This window comes from Cyanistes caeruleus, chromosome 1, assembly GCF_971803275.1.
Source record: "Cyanistes caeruleus chromosome 1, bCyaCae1.hap1.1, whole genome shotgun sequence".
NCBI lineage: Eukaryota > Metazoa > Chordata > Aves > Passeriformes > Paridae > Cyanistes > Cyanistes caeruleus.
The window spans coordinates 146,821,550-146,838,141 of NC_141701.1; the positions used below are offsets into that span (position 1 = coordinate 146,821,550).

At 40.4% G+C, this 16,592-nt stretch overlaps 1 protein-coding gene across 10 annotated transcripts in view; it reads left to right on the top strand.

Moving 5' to 3' along the window:
• The window catches only part of PRKAG2 (protein kinase AMP-activated non-catalytic subunit gamma 2), a 244,625-nt gene that overhangs the window by 198,132 nt on the left and 29,901 nt on the right, over nucleotides 1–16,592 (top strand). For all 10 annotated transcript variants that reach the window (XM_086865886.1, XM_086865894.1, XM_086865876.1 and 7 more), the window contains one exon: nucleotides 15–96. In XM_086865886.1, the coding sequence (XP_086722012.1) occupies nucleotides 15–96 (82 nt within the window). The remainder of the gene's footprint in view (nucleotides 1–14; nucleotides 97–16,592) is intronic.

A 16,592-nucleotide genomic window follows, 5' to 3' on the forward strand; every position in this document is an offset into this window, starting at 1 on the left:
CTTCCCTCCCGCAGGCGGCGGCAGCGGCTCCGGCTCCCTTGCAGCTCCCGGCCGCCTCCGAAGGGATGCTGGAGAAACTAGAGCTCGAAGATGAAGGTAAAAATCCACGGCAGCAGCGGGGGCCGGGGGCGGGCCGGGGACACCCACGCGGCCGGCGGGGTCCGCGCGGGGGCGGGGGAGCGGGGGATCCCCGGCGGGGAGCGGGGGATGCGCCGTGCCCGGGCCGTGTCCTTGCGGGGCGGGTCGCAGCCTCGCCGGCCGCGGGGCCAGCCCGATCCCGCTGCGGTGCTTTTGTCCCGGTGCCGTTCCCGCTGCGGCGCTTTTGTGCCGGTGCCGCCGCCGGGCCGTGCCCGACCCGCGGCTGCCGCCGGCCGGGTCCCGCTCCGGGGGAGCGCAGAATGGCACCCCCTCCTCCTCCTCCCCGTAAAACACCCGTTCTCCTCGAATACGTCTGCGATACCAAATATAGACTTTGAGAGCAGTGATGGAAAGCTCTTTCAACTAAAGCTTCCACTCCTTATGGCAGCACATACATCTGTTCAAAGCGGCAGCTGTACACTGAATTTTCCTTATGTGGCTGCGCTCTGTGGTTGTTCCTTGCTGTGCTCTGAAGAGCTGCAGTTCTGACAGAGTGTGCTGTGCTTTCACAGGACAACTCCTGGCAAGTTTTTCCCTCTTGCAGGCACTAAACCGTGTTGTGGGAAAGCATGGATGCTTTTTTTCTCTAACTTGCACCAAGCAGCCACTTCACCTCTGAAAGATCCGTGCTGAGTATCTCGAGCTTTCATTTTCAGAAAGGATTAGCTTAGTGGATGCAAATGTGGACGGATGGCTTAATCTCTGTGCTCGGCATTGTGAAGTGGCTAAGACTTCATGGGATGTGTTTTCTGTAGTTGGTAACTCTTATTGTAAAATGTAGGACAAATATTTAAGGAAAACTTTGAAAATAGCAGGCTGAGTCATTCTGTGAGAAGATATATCTAAGCTGGTATGCTAATGAGGCAGCTTCTTGGTTACTAGCATTTTGACTGCAGTTGTGGGACTGGTCTGGAAAAGTAACACCTTTTATTTTAATCTTTCTGTGTGTGAGAAAAGGAAGCTCTAAACAATTGCATTCTTTGAGCTGCCTTCTTTCTTTTTTTTTTTTTTTTTTTTTTTTTTTTGAGTCCAGACAGAGTTTGAATTGCAATGAAATGCAATCATGCCTTTGTGCATCTTGAACATGCTTAAGTGAGTATTTGGTGCAGGGGATCTGTTGCTAACTTGTAGGGTTTTGGTTTTTTTCACACTGTTTAACTATTTTTAGTTAGGTATTCATGTTGTGCTTATGGAGAGGTAGAAAGTTACCGATTTACCAATTTATTTTTCCATAAAGCTTGCTACTGAGAGATACAAGTTCCTAAAACCTGCTGAATCATTAATAGTTAAGCCATTTTAAAATCTGTTTTAATCATCTTAGAAATTTAGGTATCTGGAAAGGATCTCTAGATTAAAAAAAAATCTGAAACAACAAACTTTCAGGTTTCAAACACCTTTGCGCTTTTAAGAGTGTAACATGGAGTTATGTGGAGACACTTGATAAGGGTGAAGATCTGTATGTCTTCTAAAACTCTGCAGTAAAAGAATCAGAATTCTTTAGAAAGTTTAGTGGTTTAATTTTTTTTTCTGATTTTCAGGCTTCTGTTTTGCTTTGTCTCTCTTTTAGGTCTAAATTTCAGGCTTTGTGGATGCTCAAGCTGGGTGGGTGAGAGCAGTTCAGAGGCCTGTCAGAAGATCATGTCTAATAGCAAGCCTCTGGCCAGTTTAAAGTAGGGTGTGGGTTTTGAAAGGAGCAGTCACCTTATTAGCCTTTCAGACTAAATGAGAACCTGGCTTTAGGCCTAATTTTCAGGCCAAGTGTAAAGGTGTAGAGTGCTCTATTCAGAACCTAGGGTGTGAGTAAAAGTGAGAGTGTGAGAGTCAGACCAAAACCTGCTGCCCAGAGAAAGAATCATTGAAAATTGAGATGCAGCTGGAAATGCGGCAGCTTAGTTGCAGTACCTGCTTTATGACCTAAATTTTTGCACTGGTTGCTGTCATTGTATTTGTGCTAATATTGGGGGTGGGAGAGTAAAAGACATTTGAGATGTTCACTTTGTTTTTGGATAGCAAGTGGTAAGTGCTCAGAAGTTGAGAAACACCTCTGAAATCTTGATAAGCTTTCATTAAGTGTCTGCAGCCAAATTGTAACTGATGATCTTTTGTCAAACTTTAAGTTTCTCTTCTGACATTTAAAATTGCTAGTTGAATGAGAAATTTGAAACTTGTTCTGGAACTGCTTTCCTGACTGCCTCTACTTTTGACTACAGCTCTTGTGAGCTTTCCAGTTCTGTATCCATCAACAGTTGCTAACTATCTTGTGTATCAAATTATGGTGCAGTTCTGTTGAAACAGGGAACTTAATAAAATGAGCTGAAAAATGAGGCTCAATGCGTGTGCTGAATGCCATCCAGTATGTGGATTTGTTAGTCCCTCTCCTCGAAGGTTACACAAATGAGAATGTGAAAGCACAGAAGGCATTCATTTAATTTGGATTCTAATTAAGAGAGTGAAATTGAAGAAAATGGTGCTAGGAAGATTTATGGTCTATGTAGTACTGTAATGAAGTATGCAGAGTCTGGCCCTCATGGTGTGACTTCTAAATAAAAAGTGGTGTAAACTGAAGAGCAATTTTAATTTTTATTATGTAAAAAGAATGTGTTTAAGCTATTTAATACCTAATTAACATGGACAGTGTTAGATAGGATGCTATTGTTGCAGAGGGAAGTGCAGGTCATGTTTTTAGCCTGAAACATCTTCATATATCTGGCTGAACTCTCTAGGAGCAGTGTAACTTCTTACTGGTGGGTCACTACTTCTGTCTAGGACTGGCTTCATAATGTTGCTTTGGTGATAAGTAAGTCTAAATGTGAGTGAGATGATGTTAAACAGCACCAGTGCACCACAGCTCAAACAGGCTCAGTATGTGCACAGAGGAGAAGGACTGGATAGGCCAGGGATATTTTTTTTAGGTCTCCCTAAAGGACCTTTCTCCAAGCAGCAGTCAGAGTAGGAAAGGAAAAACTCCCATGTAAGAAGTCCAGAGTCTCTTTTTAACTGTAGGGTTATTCAGCTTAAAAATAAACAGAAAACTTCAAGTAAAATATTCTGACCTCATCCTTTTCAGTATTCCTTGAGTGGGAATGACCTACCTACTTTTCCTCAAAAAGGGAGAGAGCTACCTGTTGATGGGTGTGGAGTTTTACATTGTAGCCTGAAATACAGTAGTGAGAGTCATCTCATGAATGTAATAAATGATCAAAAACTGGTTATCTTCATACACATGGGTGTTTTTCTTCAGGTCTAGTGTATGTGCAATAATGTTTCTGTGGTAAGAATATTTCTACTTCTGATCAGTGTCAAGAGTGGTTCTCGGTTTTCTTCTATGGATGATTATGATGAGCTTGGAAAAGGACACAAATAAATTATTCTGAAGATCTAATATGAAAAAGGACTTTAGTTAATGATTTACACTTGCAAGCTTTATTTTGTTAAGCTGGAATTCCATAAGTGGTTGTGTTCCAGCATCTTCCTGTGCTCTGAGAAGAGAAACTAGGTTAGAGTAACAAATGGGTGTCTGTCAGGTGTATTGATTCAGTGGGTATAGTTTTAGCATGTTATTTTGGAAACCAATGTTATTGCAATGTTGTCTCTCATCCATGTTAATCTTTTCCTTCTGCTCACCTTGAGTAATGAAGTAGTAGCTGCTGAAAGCAGAATTAACTCCTTTTCTGTAGCATCTGCAAGCCCCTTTTGGAAGTGCTTTCTGCAGACTGAGTTAATTTAATTGCAGGGTTCTGATGAGTCTGTGCTCAATTCCTAGTCTGGAAAAAGGGAATTCTGCAGAGTGTGTGCAGCAGTTGTAGCATCAGCGTCATGCAACCAATGTGCTCCCTCTTGAATGCTCTACTTCTCTGAATTGTTGCGCAAAGCTGCATTTAGACATTGGATAAACAGTTTGCATTACAGTGGAATCTCTCCTAGTGATGCTCTGGCCTTCATCTCACTCTGCCTAAATCATGCATCTCTTCTATTACCTGCTCCTTTCTGGCTGTCTCCTGAAATAGACTTTCTCCAGTAATTGCATCTCCACTGCTGTTGTGTCTGGGGTCATTCCTTCCCTGCTCTGCGGGTTTTCTTACTGTGTCTTATTAAAAGTAGTTTATTGAGCTCTTCCTGCCTGCCAGCCTCCTGCTGGCAAGTGAATATCTGAATCAAGGTATGAAAACAGATGTCACTCTGGAGCCAAAAATAATTAAAAGAAGCTTGTAATAAAATGCATGTTAATAGGCAGGTTAGGTTTTGTTTCCTTCTTAAGACTGAAGGATCAAGTGCTTGGGTTAGGAGGTGGTAAAGTTAAGCCACTATTTTGCAACTGTAATTAATTTCTAATAAACATTCATTATGTGATTGTTAAAGCTGATGCTCTCTGGCACATAGGAATGGTATTTTGCCCATGAGATGTGTTTTGAGATACCTGGGGACATGGTGATAGTGATAAAGGGATGTTTTGTAATAAATTTTACATAGTTTAGAATCCTGAGTGAACATAGTAAGAAGTTGTTAAGCAGAGATGATAATTATTATTCACAGATTTCATACAATCTTTCCTATGATGTACTTTCCAAAGTTGTTAAAAAACAACATATCTGGAGTATTCGGATGTCAGCTTTATTAGTTTATGCAAGAAATCATGATTGAGTGCTACACTGTCTTAGGCACCCTTGTCCTTTGCCTTCCAGTTGGCTATGTAGGAACACCATACATGATTTTTTTTCCTCCAGGAAACTTCCATCCTCATATTTTAAAGATGAAAATTATGGATCAAGTGATACATAATTAAAAGTATAAAACTTCATTGAGCAGTGCAAGAGAAGCTGTTGGAAGTTTTGTTGTCATGAGTGAAGGTTGTTCCTGTGATCTACACACAGGTCTTTATCTTGTGCAAGTATTGCAAGGGGTTCATGTCAGCCCAGTCCTTACTGTGGCCAAACAGTCCTGTTTTCCTATTCCTACTGAAGATACAGCTGTCTTATTCTTAACATGATATTTAGCCTTACAGTGAGCAAAGCCCTACTCTGTCTTGACTAGGAAATAACCCATTTAGCAGGTAAAATTTGCAGTCTTTCTCAGGAAGCAAAAATTTTTAAGCCTTGCCCATCTGGGAAGTGATGTTTTAGTACAAGATACACAGGATATGCTTCAAAACTCTGCCTTGGGTCTTGAGGGATGCAAGAGCTTCTTGATGAGAAAGCTTTCATAAAATTTTAATGTGATCAAAACATGTATTTTCCCTAACTTGTTTATGGAAACAAGTATCTGAGACTTCCTAGAAAATGCTTACCATGGCAGTGATTCCATGTAATTGCTTTGGCAAAGCTGCTGGGAGCTGAGAACAGTTTTAAGGAAGTGCTGGGGCCCGTTGTGTCCTGCCCAGTGTTGCACCTGTGTGATTTGCAGACATTATCTTCCAAGTGAAACCCCTAAGAAATACTGGGACAATGAGGTGGTGTCCTACATGTGAATGACATTGCTGCTTCAGGTTGTGCACATGTGTTAATGTCTGCTGGACAAGGACTGATTCACAGTCACATTTACCAGCTGCTCCTGCTGGTGCTGCCACTCCTGTGTGCACCAGATGAGGAACAGCTCAGCTCTGTGAAGAGCTTCCCTGCAGAACTTCCCTGGTCCAGAAGCTGCTTGGTTTGATAGAGGGGCTGTCACAGCTAGTGAACAACTGCTTGACAGGTCATCGAGGACTTTGGCCAATGTCGTCTCAATTTCTTGCTTAACAGGCATTGAGTTCACAGTGTCTTGTGCTTGAACAAGGATAGACCTGGAAGATGCAGCAGTGTCAGTGTGGCCTTGTAGGTGACTCCAGAATGCTGTTTGTTACTTGTCTGTGCCTGCTCTGCTGAGCATCACCAGGATGGAGGAGGGTGACTACAGAGTCCTCCCTTAAAGAAACTTCCTAACAGGGTGGTCTCCAGTGTTCTGTCCAATAGACTTCCTTAATGCCCTGCACAGACATAGGCAGGACAGTACAGATGAGACAGGATAACTGTCTTGGTGGATTGATACCCTCTAAATTTGGCTGATCAAGTCAGTGCTCTTGGAAATCTTACTGCCTTGGGGCATGGCTGAGTTCTGTGTGGAGATGACTTGGTTCAAACTGAAATAATGCCAGTGTGACAGGAATGACAGCAGAATATTTGCATCAGTTGGCTCAATCTAACTGTTGCTAAACAATCATAAATGTTTCTGCTTATTAATCATCTGCAGCAGATGTGGGTGTTCTGTAAGATAGGACTTCTCATAATGTGCACTGTGGTTTTGATAACTTGAGGGTGCATGATCGCAGCATTTGGAGCCTGAAGTCATGACACTGACACCAGGTCTGCTCTTGGGTAGGAGCTTGATCCTCGGGTTGCAACAATCTGTCTGCAGGTACTTTGTTGATTTGAATATTTTAGCTTCCAGAATGTACAACTTCATTAGCATTGCATGGATTTGGGGAAGTAGTTAAGTCTGAAACATGTTAAGAAATGCAGCATTTCCAGAATAAATACAGGAGCTGGTGGCATTGTGTTTTTTGGAACAGTTCTTGTATCTTGAGACAAAATATTCTTCTCCATACTGTGACTGCCTTGGGTGGCTATTGTGGCTCTTCTGTGAGTAAAGAAGACTGACAGATAGAAAATCTGACAGTTGAGGGGAAAATCCTTCTGTGGAAGGGTTGCACTAATGGCTGGGATTAGCCTAAATCCAAAGCAGTTTAATACAAGCCTAACTATGTTAGAGCAAAGTTGAATTTGTCTTTTGGGCATCCAGCTTGGCATCTAGATGGAACTTTGGAAAGCTTAGATAACCTGTCCTTCTAAGAGTGGATTACATCTAAAAGGTTTTTGAGTATGTTGTGGATATCTTCAAGATATACTGAATACTGTTTGAGTAAATCTAACTTGGTTTTAAGTTCTTTCTTCCTTTGCTGAATTTTTTATGGATTTTACTGTTTCATTGAACCAGTTGGGTGATTTTACCAATTTTGACTGTGGCAGAAGTTAATGGTACTTCTACATTTTGTCTAAAAGCAATTTTCCTGTGCTATAGACCACTGCTTTTACTTGTGATGGGATTTTCTTTTTGTCTTTTAAGGGTGTTTTATAAGTTGTGTTGGGGGTTTTGTTTGTTTGGGGTTTTTTTTACAGTATTATTATATTATTTTGCTTTTCTCTTTGTATTGTGACAGAGTATTTAATTCTGACACTGGGTGTTTTAAGAAACAGAATTAAAAAGGGTTTTTTTTTCCTACCAGTCCCTTACACTGTGGCATTCTTTTCTGATGCTTGTTTTGAATTTCTACTGATGTAAATTCAGAGAGAAAAAAGATGTCTGAGCTGCTGGAGAAGGGAGCAAACTGAGATGGGCATAAAAAAAGGCCATTTTTGAGGAAACCATAAGGCTTTGCTCCTTTAACTCAGTAAAAGGAAAACCAAGAAGGGATGTGATAACACATATGTATGTATGAAAACATCCTTTAAGGGGCAGGAAGGGGGTAAACACCAGGGAAGGAAATTAAATGAAGAACAACATTGGCACAAGAATAAATGGATATAAACTCTTCCTATAAGAGCTTTGAAACAGTATTCTAACTTCCAGCATGGTTACTGTAGGAGAGACTTCAATGCTTTGACTCAGTGCAGGATGGAGTGGGATTGCTCAGGGGAAGGGATTGCGTGGCTGCCTTTGACAGAAGTTTGTGAATGCCAGAGTGCAGAAGGTGAATGCTCTGCTCTACACAAGCAGTTGCATAGATCTCTCCTGCCACAGTCTTGCTTGAATTTCTCCTGTATAATTTTGAGTCAGTTCCTAAAAAAAAGTAAGGCAAAAACTCCAGTGCTACTCTGTGTAGTAATCAAGTCAGCTCAGGGGAAGGTCAGCTTTGGAAGAATTGCAATGTATCTGTGGTATAGAGAAGGGATCAATAAAACCTGTAAAATGGGTTCCAGAAAATTGTTCCCACATACATTGAGTGTGTGTTGGATGTCACCTGCTCCAGATATGAAGCTGTTGGTTCTTTTTCTGTGTAGCTTCAAGCTACACCTGCTGTAGGTAAATCTCCTTAGTGATATATGGGAACAGAACACTCGATAGTCTATTAAAGTGTGCATGCAGGTTCATAAATTTGTCTAAGAAATGCCAGTAATAGGTGTTTAGAAGGTGTTGTCATGCATAGGTAGGGAAGGAGAAGAAATGTGCAAGGACAAACTAGAGAAAAATGAAAATGTAAATACCAAATTATTAAAAGCTTCAATTTAAGATGTTGTAAGTAATTATTCAGGATTTGAGACCAGCAATTTATTAGACCTCACAAAACTGTTTCTCCAGGAAACAGTCCAAAGTTCTCATGGCTGAAGACTTGAAGTATTTCTCCCTTAAAGTATCGATACTTTGAGTTTAGTCTTCAGTGGAAGATTGCCTCCAGATTAAATATTTGCCTTGTTCAGTAGGGATATGGCTGCAGCTTGTGAAGATGCTATGTGCTCATTTTGAAAATGCTCGTTGTGTGACTAATGCTTTGGTTAAGCTGCATGTTTAGGTTTGATCTTAAACTAATTCCTAGAAGGCTTAAATGGCTGTTGCTTTTCTAAAAGTTTGTACAAACTGTGTAACTAATAGGACTTGGGCTTGTTTTAAAGATACAGCAAAAATTCAGATTGTTTACTAATCTTGCAGCAGAGATACAGGCTGGTTTATTCTCTCATTAATCACATACCTTAAACTTCCCTTGAATCCAGCTCTGCACAGAGTGTTTGCTGATATTAATATTCAGAAGTTTAATACCATTTTTAGTTTGTTGCATTTCGTGTCTCGCAATCTTGAAGAGCAGGCCCACATTCCAGACAGGCGACATCTTAATTTAGATCTTTGTTTGGGATGCTTAACGAAAAATCATAGTGCCTGTTGTCAAGGGAAAATCTTGAACATGTTTTAGAAAATTCTTCAGGTCAGCTTATTCTTTGTTGTGGTGAAAATCCTAGAAGCGCTAAGGCTGCAGGCTGAAGTTGCTACCTTTATTCACAAAACCACAGTGATGCTTTTCTCAAAGTACAAACCTTTGACCAACAGTTGATTTAAGAGATACTGAGCTGTTTCAGAAGTATTTTTTGAAAGGACTTGGTTGGACTTACAATACTGTTTATCAGTTTACTGTGTACCAGTTAGTTCCTAAACAGGGCAGCTCTTGCTTATACACAAATAAGTTTCTCTGCCTGCCTGGACAGGGAACTTCAGAGTTCCTATGATTAGCTCTGGAATGTGGAGTTTCTTAAGGTGTCTATCACTTTTTTTTGTCTCTCTCAAATCTCACAATAATCATTTGCTTATCCACACTGCCCCTGGAGAGCTACAGTAAAACAGAAGTGTTAACTTCTCAGCCCAGTTACTGGGACTTACTAACACCAATAATGAGGAACAAAAGGAACAAATAATGAGGAAAAAAAAAAGTGCAGGATTTTGAAGTGTGCTGTGAGTGTAAGACTGCAACATAATCCAACTCTTTCATCGTTCCAAACAACTGTTTGGATCAGTTTTCTTTTGTATCAGTTTTCTCTTAAGATTCTTAGGTACTGCTGGAATTTGAAGACATGTAGGTATCTAAGCTTCCAAACCAGAAATGTGGATCTTTAGAAGTATTGTCAGGAACTATTTTGTTCTAAGCAGGATGTGCTTTTGAGGACATTTGTTTCATTCCACATTTTGGACCTTTAAGGAAGGAGGTTGTACAGTGTCATAAGGTTGCTTTGTCCTGTCTAACCAGCTTGTGGAATGCATTAATGGCTCTCTAACACCTGTGGTGGTTTTTCTGTTTGCCTATTGTTTTGCTTAAGCAAACTGTCTTTTCTTCCCTCCTTCTGCTGTAGCAAATTAAGTTAATAACAAGGTATTTCTCTCTCAGTTGTGGTGGTATTTAGTCACTCCATAACTTGCACTCTTCCAGTTGAATGTTTCTTTCAGATTTTGGTATTTCTTGAAATATTGTATTATCTCCAAGCCACTTATAAATTCAGTTTGAAGATATGCTAAAGTTTTAAGTCTTCCAACAATTTCTAACTCTTACTGCAGGCTCTTTGAAGCGTGGTCTATTCCTGTTTTGATCACAAAAGAGAATGTTGAATAAAATGAAGTCTTGATCCCCTGATACTCTGTTGTAATGGGAAGTATCAAATTACTGGTAAAAACACTTCCAGAGTGAGATGTAAAAATGTAAAGTCGTGCAGTATGAGCTTGCATTCCACTCTACACTACCTGATTTGCATAAGGTGAGCCTTGCAAATGTTGCAGCTTGGGGAAGATTTTGAACTGAAGTCCGTGTCTTGTTGTCATCCAGTCTTGCCACCTCTTAAAAAAAACACATTACTAGTTTTGCTGCAGCTGGGATTGCTTGTTAGGCAGCTACCATGTGGTGACTCTGTCTTTTCCTCATGCAGTGATGTACCTGCTTGCTTTAAGTTTAGTGTCTCAAGCATACTGCATTTTTTTTAATATTATTTTTATTTAGTGTCTCCCTTCTTTTTCATCTAGTTGATCATTTTATTCTGGGTAAAAACTGATTAGTCTGAGCTGTTCCTGACACAGCCATGTTGACTTTGCTTTTGATGAGCTGCTTTTGCAGGTGCTTACAAATTCACTGGTTTTAATGACTTGCTTCAGTACACTTCTAGGAATATCTGACTGGATTTGAATTTGTTTGCTTTTCCTATAGACTGGTAGTATATCTTCTGCATGAACTTGCACAGTTCAGCAATGGTTGCTTTTAGCTAGGGTGACTCCTGTTTACACACATAATAACCTGCTGGCTCTGCATGGAGCAACTCCTTGTGACAAGGGAAGAAAACATCTCAATTACCTTGGTGATCCAAAGTGACTGAACAGTTGCACTGGCTCTAGAATTCAGAAAACACACTAAAATGTGTGCAAAAGAAAAAAAAAAGGTAGATGCACGCAATACTGAAGGTTATGTTTGAAAATGTCTTAAGCAATTCTGAAAATAGTTCTTAAAGATGTGTTCTGGTTTCTTTTAGCTTGTTACTGTTATTAGAAAGATTAACCTTTTTCTGAAGACGTGAGCAACAAGACAGTGCATTTCCTTCTCTGTTCACTGTTATTTATCTCTTCATGTACCTGTTCTCATCTCTTATTTTCTGTGCCTCTAGACCCTCTTCCTGTTTGCAGGATGAGGTGCAGTTAGCAAGGGAGAGCTCACTTACTCTGTTGTTGTTCTTATGTGCTCACACTTCTTTTTGAAGTCCTTTTCCTCTGTCACATCATATATCTGTGCTGTAATATGCAATTGAATTAATCTTGGAACACTGAAGAGGCTCCTGATACTGATCTCTTGATACATTCCCTATCACTCCTTTGTATCAGAGTTTCTTACATCTATAAACTTGCTGTAATCTTTATCTGCCAGCTCACACATTCCTTTAGATCAGGGTGGGAAATGTTCAATGTGCAACATCCATATCCTATAGCCCGTGGCTGCATGAATAATGCTACTGTGTAACTTCAATGTGTGGTCTTCCAGGATAGTTCTGATAACTTTTCTTTGTAGTTATCAGAAAGAAAAATAAAGTCTTGTTTCTGTCTCTACAGCCTTTCTTCCTGTTCTTTGCATTTGAAAGCCTTTCAGCTTGTGATGGAGATGTCAGCTCCTATCACTGTCACCTTATTATTTCCTATATATTGGACTGTAAACCTGTTTGGTTCTTCCCCTGTATGATTATAAGTAGTACATTGCTAGTCTTGCCTGACGTCTCTGCAACAAAGTTTTGTCAAGCACGTGCTAAAACTTTTGGAGCTGTCCTGTGTAGAGCCAGGAGCTGGACTCTGATCCTCGTGGGTCCCCTCCAACTCAGAATATTCTCTGGTTCTGTGATTTATCTCCTGCCACACAGAGTAGGTTTCTTGTGACCATCTCTTCCTGCTTTTTCTGTCTTTTGTTACCACTTAGTCTTACCCTGTGGCTGATGGCATGGGTGGTTATTTTGGTGGTGTGGTTTTTTTCTTTTTATTAGATAAGTTTCCTCATGAATAAACAGAAATCAAATGATACAACACAACACTGCTTCTTTTCTCCTGTGCTTGCCCTTCTTAAACTATGTTAGGATTCCCTTCCTACCAAGTCTGACATTGATTCAGCTTCTGGTGTCTGGTTTCTTGTTCACTGTTTCCAGTGTTCTTGGCTCTTTAGCAGACAGCTCAGCAGACTGAGCAGCCATGCCCCCTTAATTCTGTGACAAAATTGCAGTTTCTTGCATTTCTCTGACAGCCCCTTTGTTCTCAGGCTTTTCTCTGGATATACCATGTACATTTTAATATGTGAAGCATTCAAACCTAGCTAAAAATCTGCTAAATGAGCCATATTTGTCTTACAGAAGGTAGGCTGAAGTAAAGCTCTTGCTCATGATCACAGCAATGTCCTGTACACAGTGAATACTGGATCCCTCTGCAGAATCTGTTCCTATCTGTCCCTCTGCTGAGGAATGCTGATAAAGTCCTACCTGGACATTTGATTCCCAGAACATTATTCCTGAAACCCTGCTTCATTCAGATGCCTCTATTTCCCTTAAAAGCTGTGTTCCAGGGCCTGGTGGTGAGGAATAGTTTATGCTTCCTTCTGAGTAGTGTCACTGTTGCTCTTGGAGTGGATGAACTGTATCCTCTGTGAATGTTTTTTTCCCGATCTGTGTTATGTTAGTGACTTACACTAGAACTCCTACAATCTCCAGCACTGTGAAAGCTGTGTGGGAGGTTTTCAAGGATATTAAAGAACTGCTTCAGTAAATTCAGACCAGGAGTTATCAGAAACTTTAAAGCAAGTTTTGGTGACAGCTTTCAGATAAAACCGCAGTCAGAAGAACAATTTACAAGGTTAATGATGTCTTTTACCTGTGATATTCTCTGCCAAAAGTTATCTGTAACAGGAGGGTAACTTGTCCTGACTTACTGAAGTGGTTGTTCACCTTGGTGTCTTCTGGCACCATTTGGCACAGCTAAGCTGATCTTTGCTGTGGATGCTGTCATTATTCTGGGTAGCTTCTAGTATAAGGAAAGGGCAGGAGATATATAAATATCTATATATAAATATGCACATGTGTTTATATATACATATAAGAATAGTAGAGAGTACTGTGGCATAACACCGTTTAATAAAGTTTATCAGTATAATTACACTAATAAATTTTACTTAATGTATTGCTGCTGGATCAGTTCCATTGTGAACATTGTAATGAAAAAATCTTTGGTCTTTAATATTTTCATTCTCTGGCATCTGAAATGTGATATTCAGCACATCATGTGACTTTTAGAATAGGAGTATGGCTTGGAGTGCCCTGAAGTGCAGATATGTATGTGTGAAGTAACAGAAAATAAAATGTGTTTTCCCCTAACTGGATTGTTTAGTACAAGTGAGAACATCACAAAATTACATTTCTACTTCCCCATTTCCTTTTATCTATAGGATCTGGCTAAGGGGAGATGATTATGCCAGTAGTAGTCAAGGTGAAAAGTAATGCTGGGAATGCTTAGCTCAGCTCCTGCTGCTCTAAGAAAACTCTTAAGCTCTTTAAGTTGCACAGTTTCCATACTGACTCTTATTAAAAAATCAGGGGGAATGGTGTAATTACTGTGTGTATTTGTGGTTTCTGTCTTCCTCCAAGCTGTTCACCAGGCTAGGCAGTTAGTTGAGTGTATATTTTACATACTGCTCTCTGCTGTTTTTTCCCTACTTTTTAAGGGCCTTTAAAAATTGGCCATTAATTTCATATGAAACTTTGAGAAGTCAGTTATAGTAACAGTTGTTTAGGTTAATAAGAAGGTTTAGGTTGATAAGTTTGAGTTCATAAAATGGTTGAGAGTTGCTAGAGGTCCCAGCCTTCAATGCAACCATGGGGACAGGGGTGCTATGGAGAGCTACTGTGGCATGGTTGTGGTGGAATTAACACTTTAAAGAAGGTGAGACCCCAGCCTCTGTGGAACCTGTGTCTTTCTTTCAAACACTCCTGGAACCAGTGACTGAACTTGAAATATGAGTGGATACCAGGAGCATAATACAGCTGTAACAGAAAATATAATAGGAAAGGTCATGATGTTGTGTTGTTGAAATCGGGAAGCACATGTGATCTAGGATCTTGTTTGACCAGCCCAGTAAGAGCACAGCCCAGAAATGCAGCTTGTGGCTTGCAAGAGACACTTCTGAGGAACTTTCTATAGGTTTTTATGTTGCAGTATTTGGAAGCTTTTCTATAAGTGTTGGTATTATATTCCTATTCTCCGTCCGCAGGCACTTCATTTTTTTTGTTGTTTTTTCCTCTTCTCTTTTTTTCTGCTTTTGAAAGCCTTGAAATTCTGAGGGGAAAGCTAGAATAGGAAAGCACTCTGCATGGTGGCAGAGGTATGAGTGGAACGGAAGGCATCTGTTCAGTAGATCTCTGAGGAAATGGCTTCAGCAATGCTGCAGAAGTTTGTGTCATGCATGAGTATTCAGATGGTAGTTCTACCTTAGAGCTCTCTGAATAGACAGTTATGCTTAGTACTGAGTCCCACTGCAATATCTGAGTCAGTATTGTTGAATAATTAATGTCAAAAAAAAAAAAAAAAGAGCTATGATGCTCTTGTAAATAACGTCTGCTACTGGCTGAAATAAAAAACAAAAGCATGTCTCATGTAATGGTGAAGGGTGGGAAAAAGGAAGAAAGTGAAAATCGTTTTGGTGAATAAGACTGAGGAGCAGGATGGCAGAAATACAAATAGATAGATCTTCTACTCTTTAAAGGATCTCTAACAGTAGGATGAAATAAAATGCCAATACAGAGAATTTACTCTGTAAAAGCCTGTATGACAAGGTGCTCAAGGTCAGGTGTTGAACTGTCTGACAGGGTTTATTTGTAACCTTCCAGGTGACTTCTCTTTCTTCTCTATTAAAAATCTCAAAAAACAGCACTGGGAATTTGAATATTTCTGCCTTCACCTATGGCTTGGGGAGAGGGGGTGCACATGGGCAATGTCCACTTGCAAAATGACTTCCAGATGACTTAGGTGATAAGCTTGTGTGAGTGAGCACCTCCACAGAAATACACATTCAACTATTTATTAGTGGATTCTTCTCCCCAATCCTGCTCTAGATTCAGATGCCTTCTGCTGGGAATTTGCTCTGTGAGCCAGCTGATTCCCAGATCATGAGCTGTAGAGAGCTGAGGTTTGGCTGGAGGCAGTTCTGTGTTTATATCTCCTGCATATTGGGCAGATGATCTTGGGTGCAGCTCAGAGATGACGTGCAGAGACCAAGGGAGGTTGTAAGTCAAGCCAGAAGGGATCTGTCCATGTCCTTCTGAAGGAAGTACTGCTTTGCAGGTGCTGCAGAAGCTTCAGAATGAATGGGCAGTTATTGGGAAAACAAATAAGACTGGAAAATGAAGGTGGGCAGGTAATAAAGTAGAAATATCCTCATGGAGGTGAGGGTGTTCTTACTTGATTACTTATATTTGCAGCACAATGGTGTTTGGATACAACCCAAAGCAAGAAATTTGTCCTCTGGAAGGGGAGAGAAACTGTGAAGAAGATTATGCCCTGTGCAGTTGTGCTGTGCAGGAAAGATGAGTGTGAGTGCATCCCTGAGAAGTGCTGAGCCTTAGGTTTGGGAGACTTTTTCTCCACTGAACAGCTGTGTATGTACATAATTTATACATAATACACAATACCTGTACAAAGAATTGGGCTGTGGCAGCTGTTGAGTATTCCCAGGTAGCTGAAGGTCTTGGAAGGTCTTAAATATCCTTTCCAACAGGCACTTGATGGAGTTATGTAGGACATGAGAATTAAATCAGTGCTGCTGATGTTTTGCATGATTAGCTAGTTAGTAACTAATAAAGTGGTGCATTGTACTTATTTATAGTATAAGGATCTTCTGTAGAAATAAACTTCAGTTCCAACTGGACAATTGGATCCTTGTCCAGATCCTGCTAGAGTTTCCTAGCTGTTTACAGGGGTATTAACAGTGCTCACAGATGGCTATCTCATGCTTATGAATATTTTTAATTGTAACTTTCCGGCTAAAATTAAAGGGAAGCAATTGCTTTGTGGTGTCTCCCCTGAACTGGAAGACAGCGCAGGGTGAGATAACATTTAACCATTCCTTTGCATCTGGGTGGGGATTATTGAGGTCCAGTTGAAGTTGTGTTTGGAGGGTGGGAATGTGGTAAATGAGAGGAAGGTTTATGAGCACACCTTCACTGTAAGAGTTCCTGGTTGTGGCTGCCATGAACAGCCTCCCCTGATTGAATTGTTCTGGCTCACAGTTACTGTGCTTATCCTGATACATTTAAAAATTGTTAGTGAGTTGGCACGACTCTGTGGAGCCATGATGTTCTCTAAGAGTGTTCACTTTTTTCAGCTGGTTGTTTTGTGGTTTATAGAATCACTGAATCATTTAGGTTGGAAAAAACCTCTTAAAA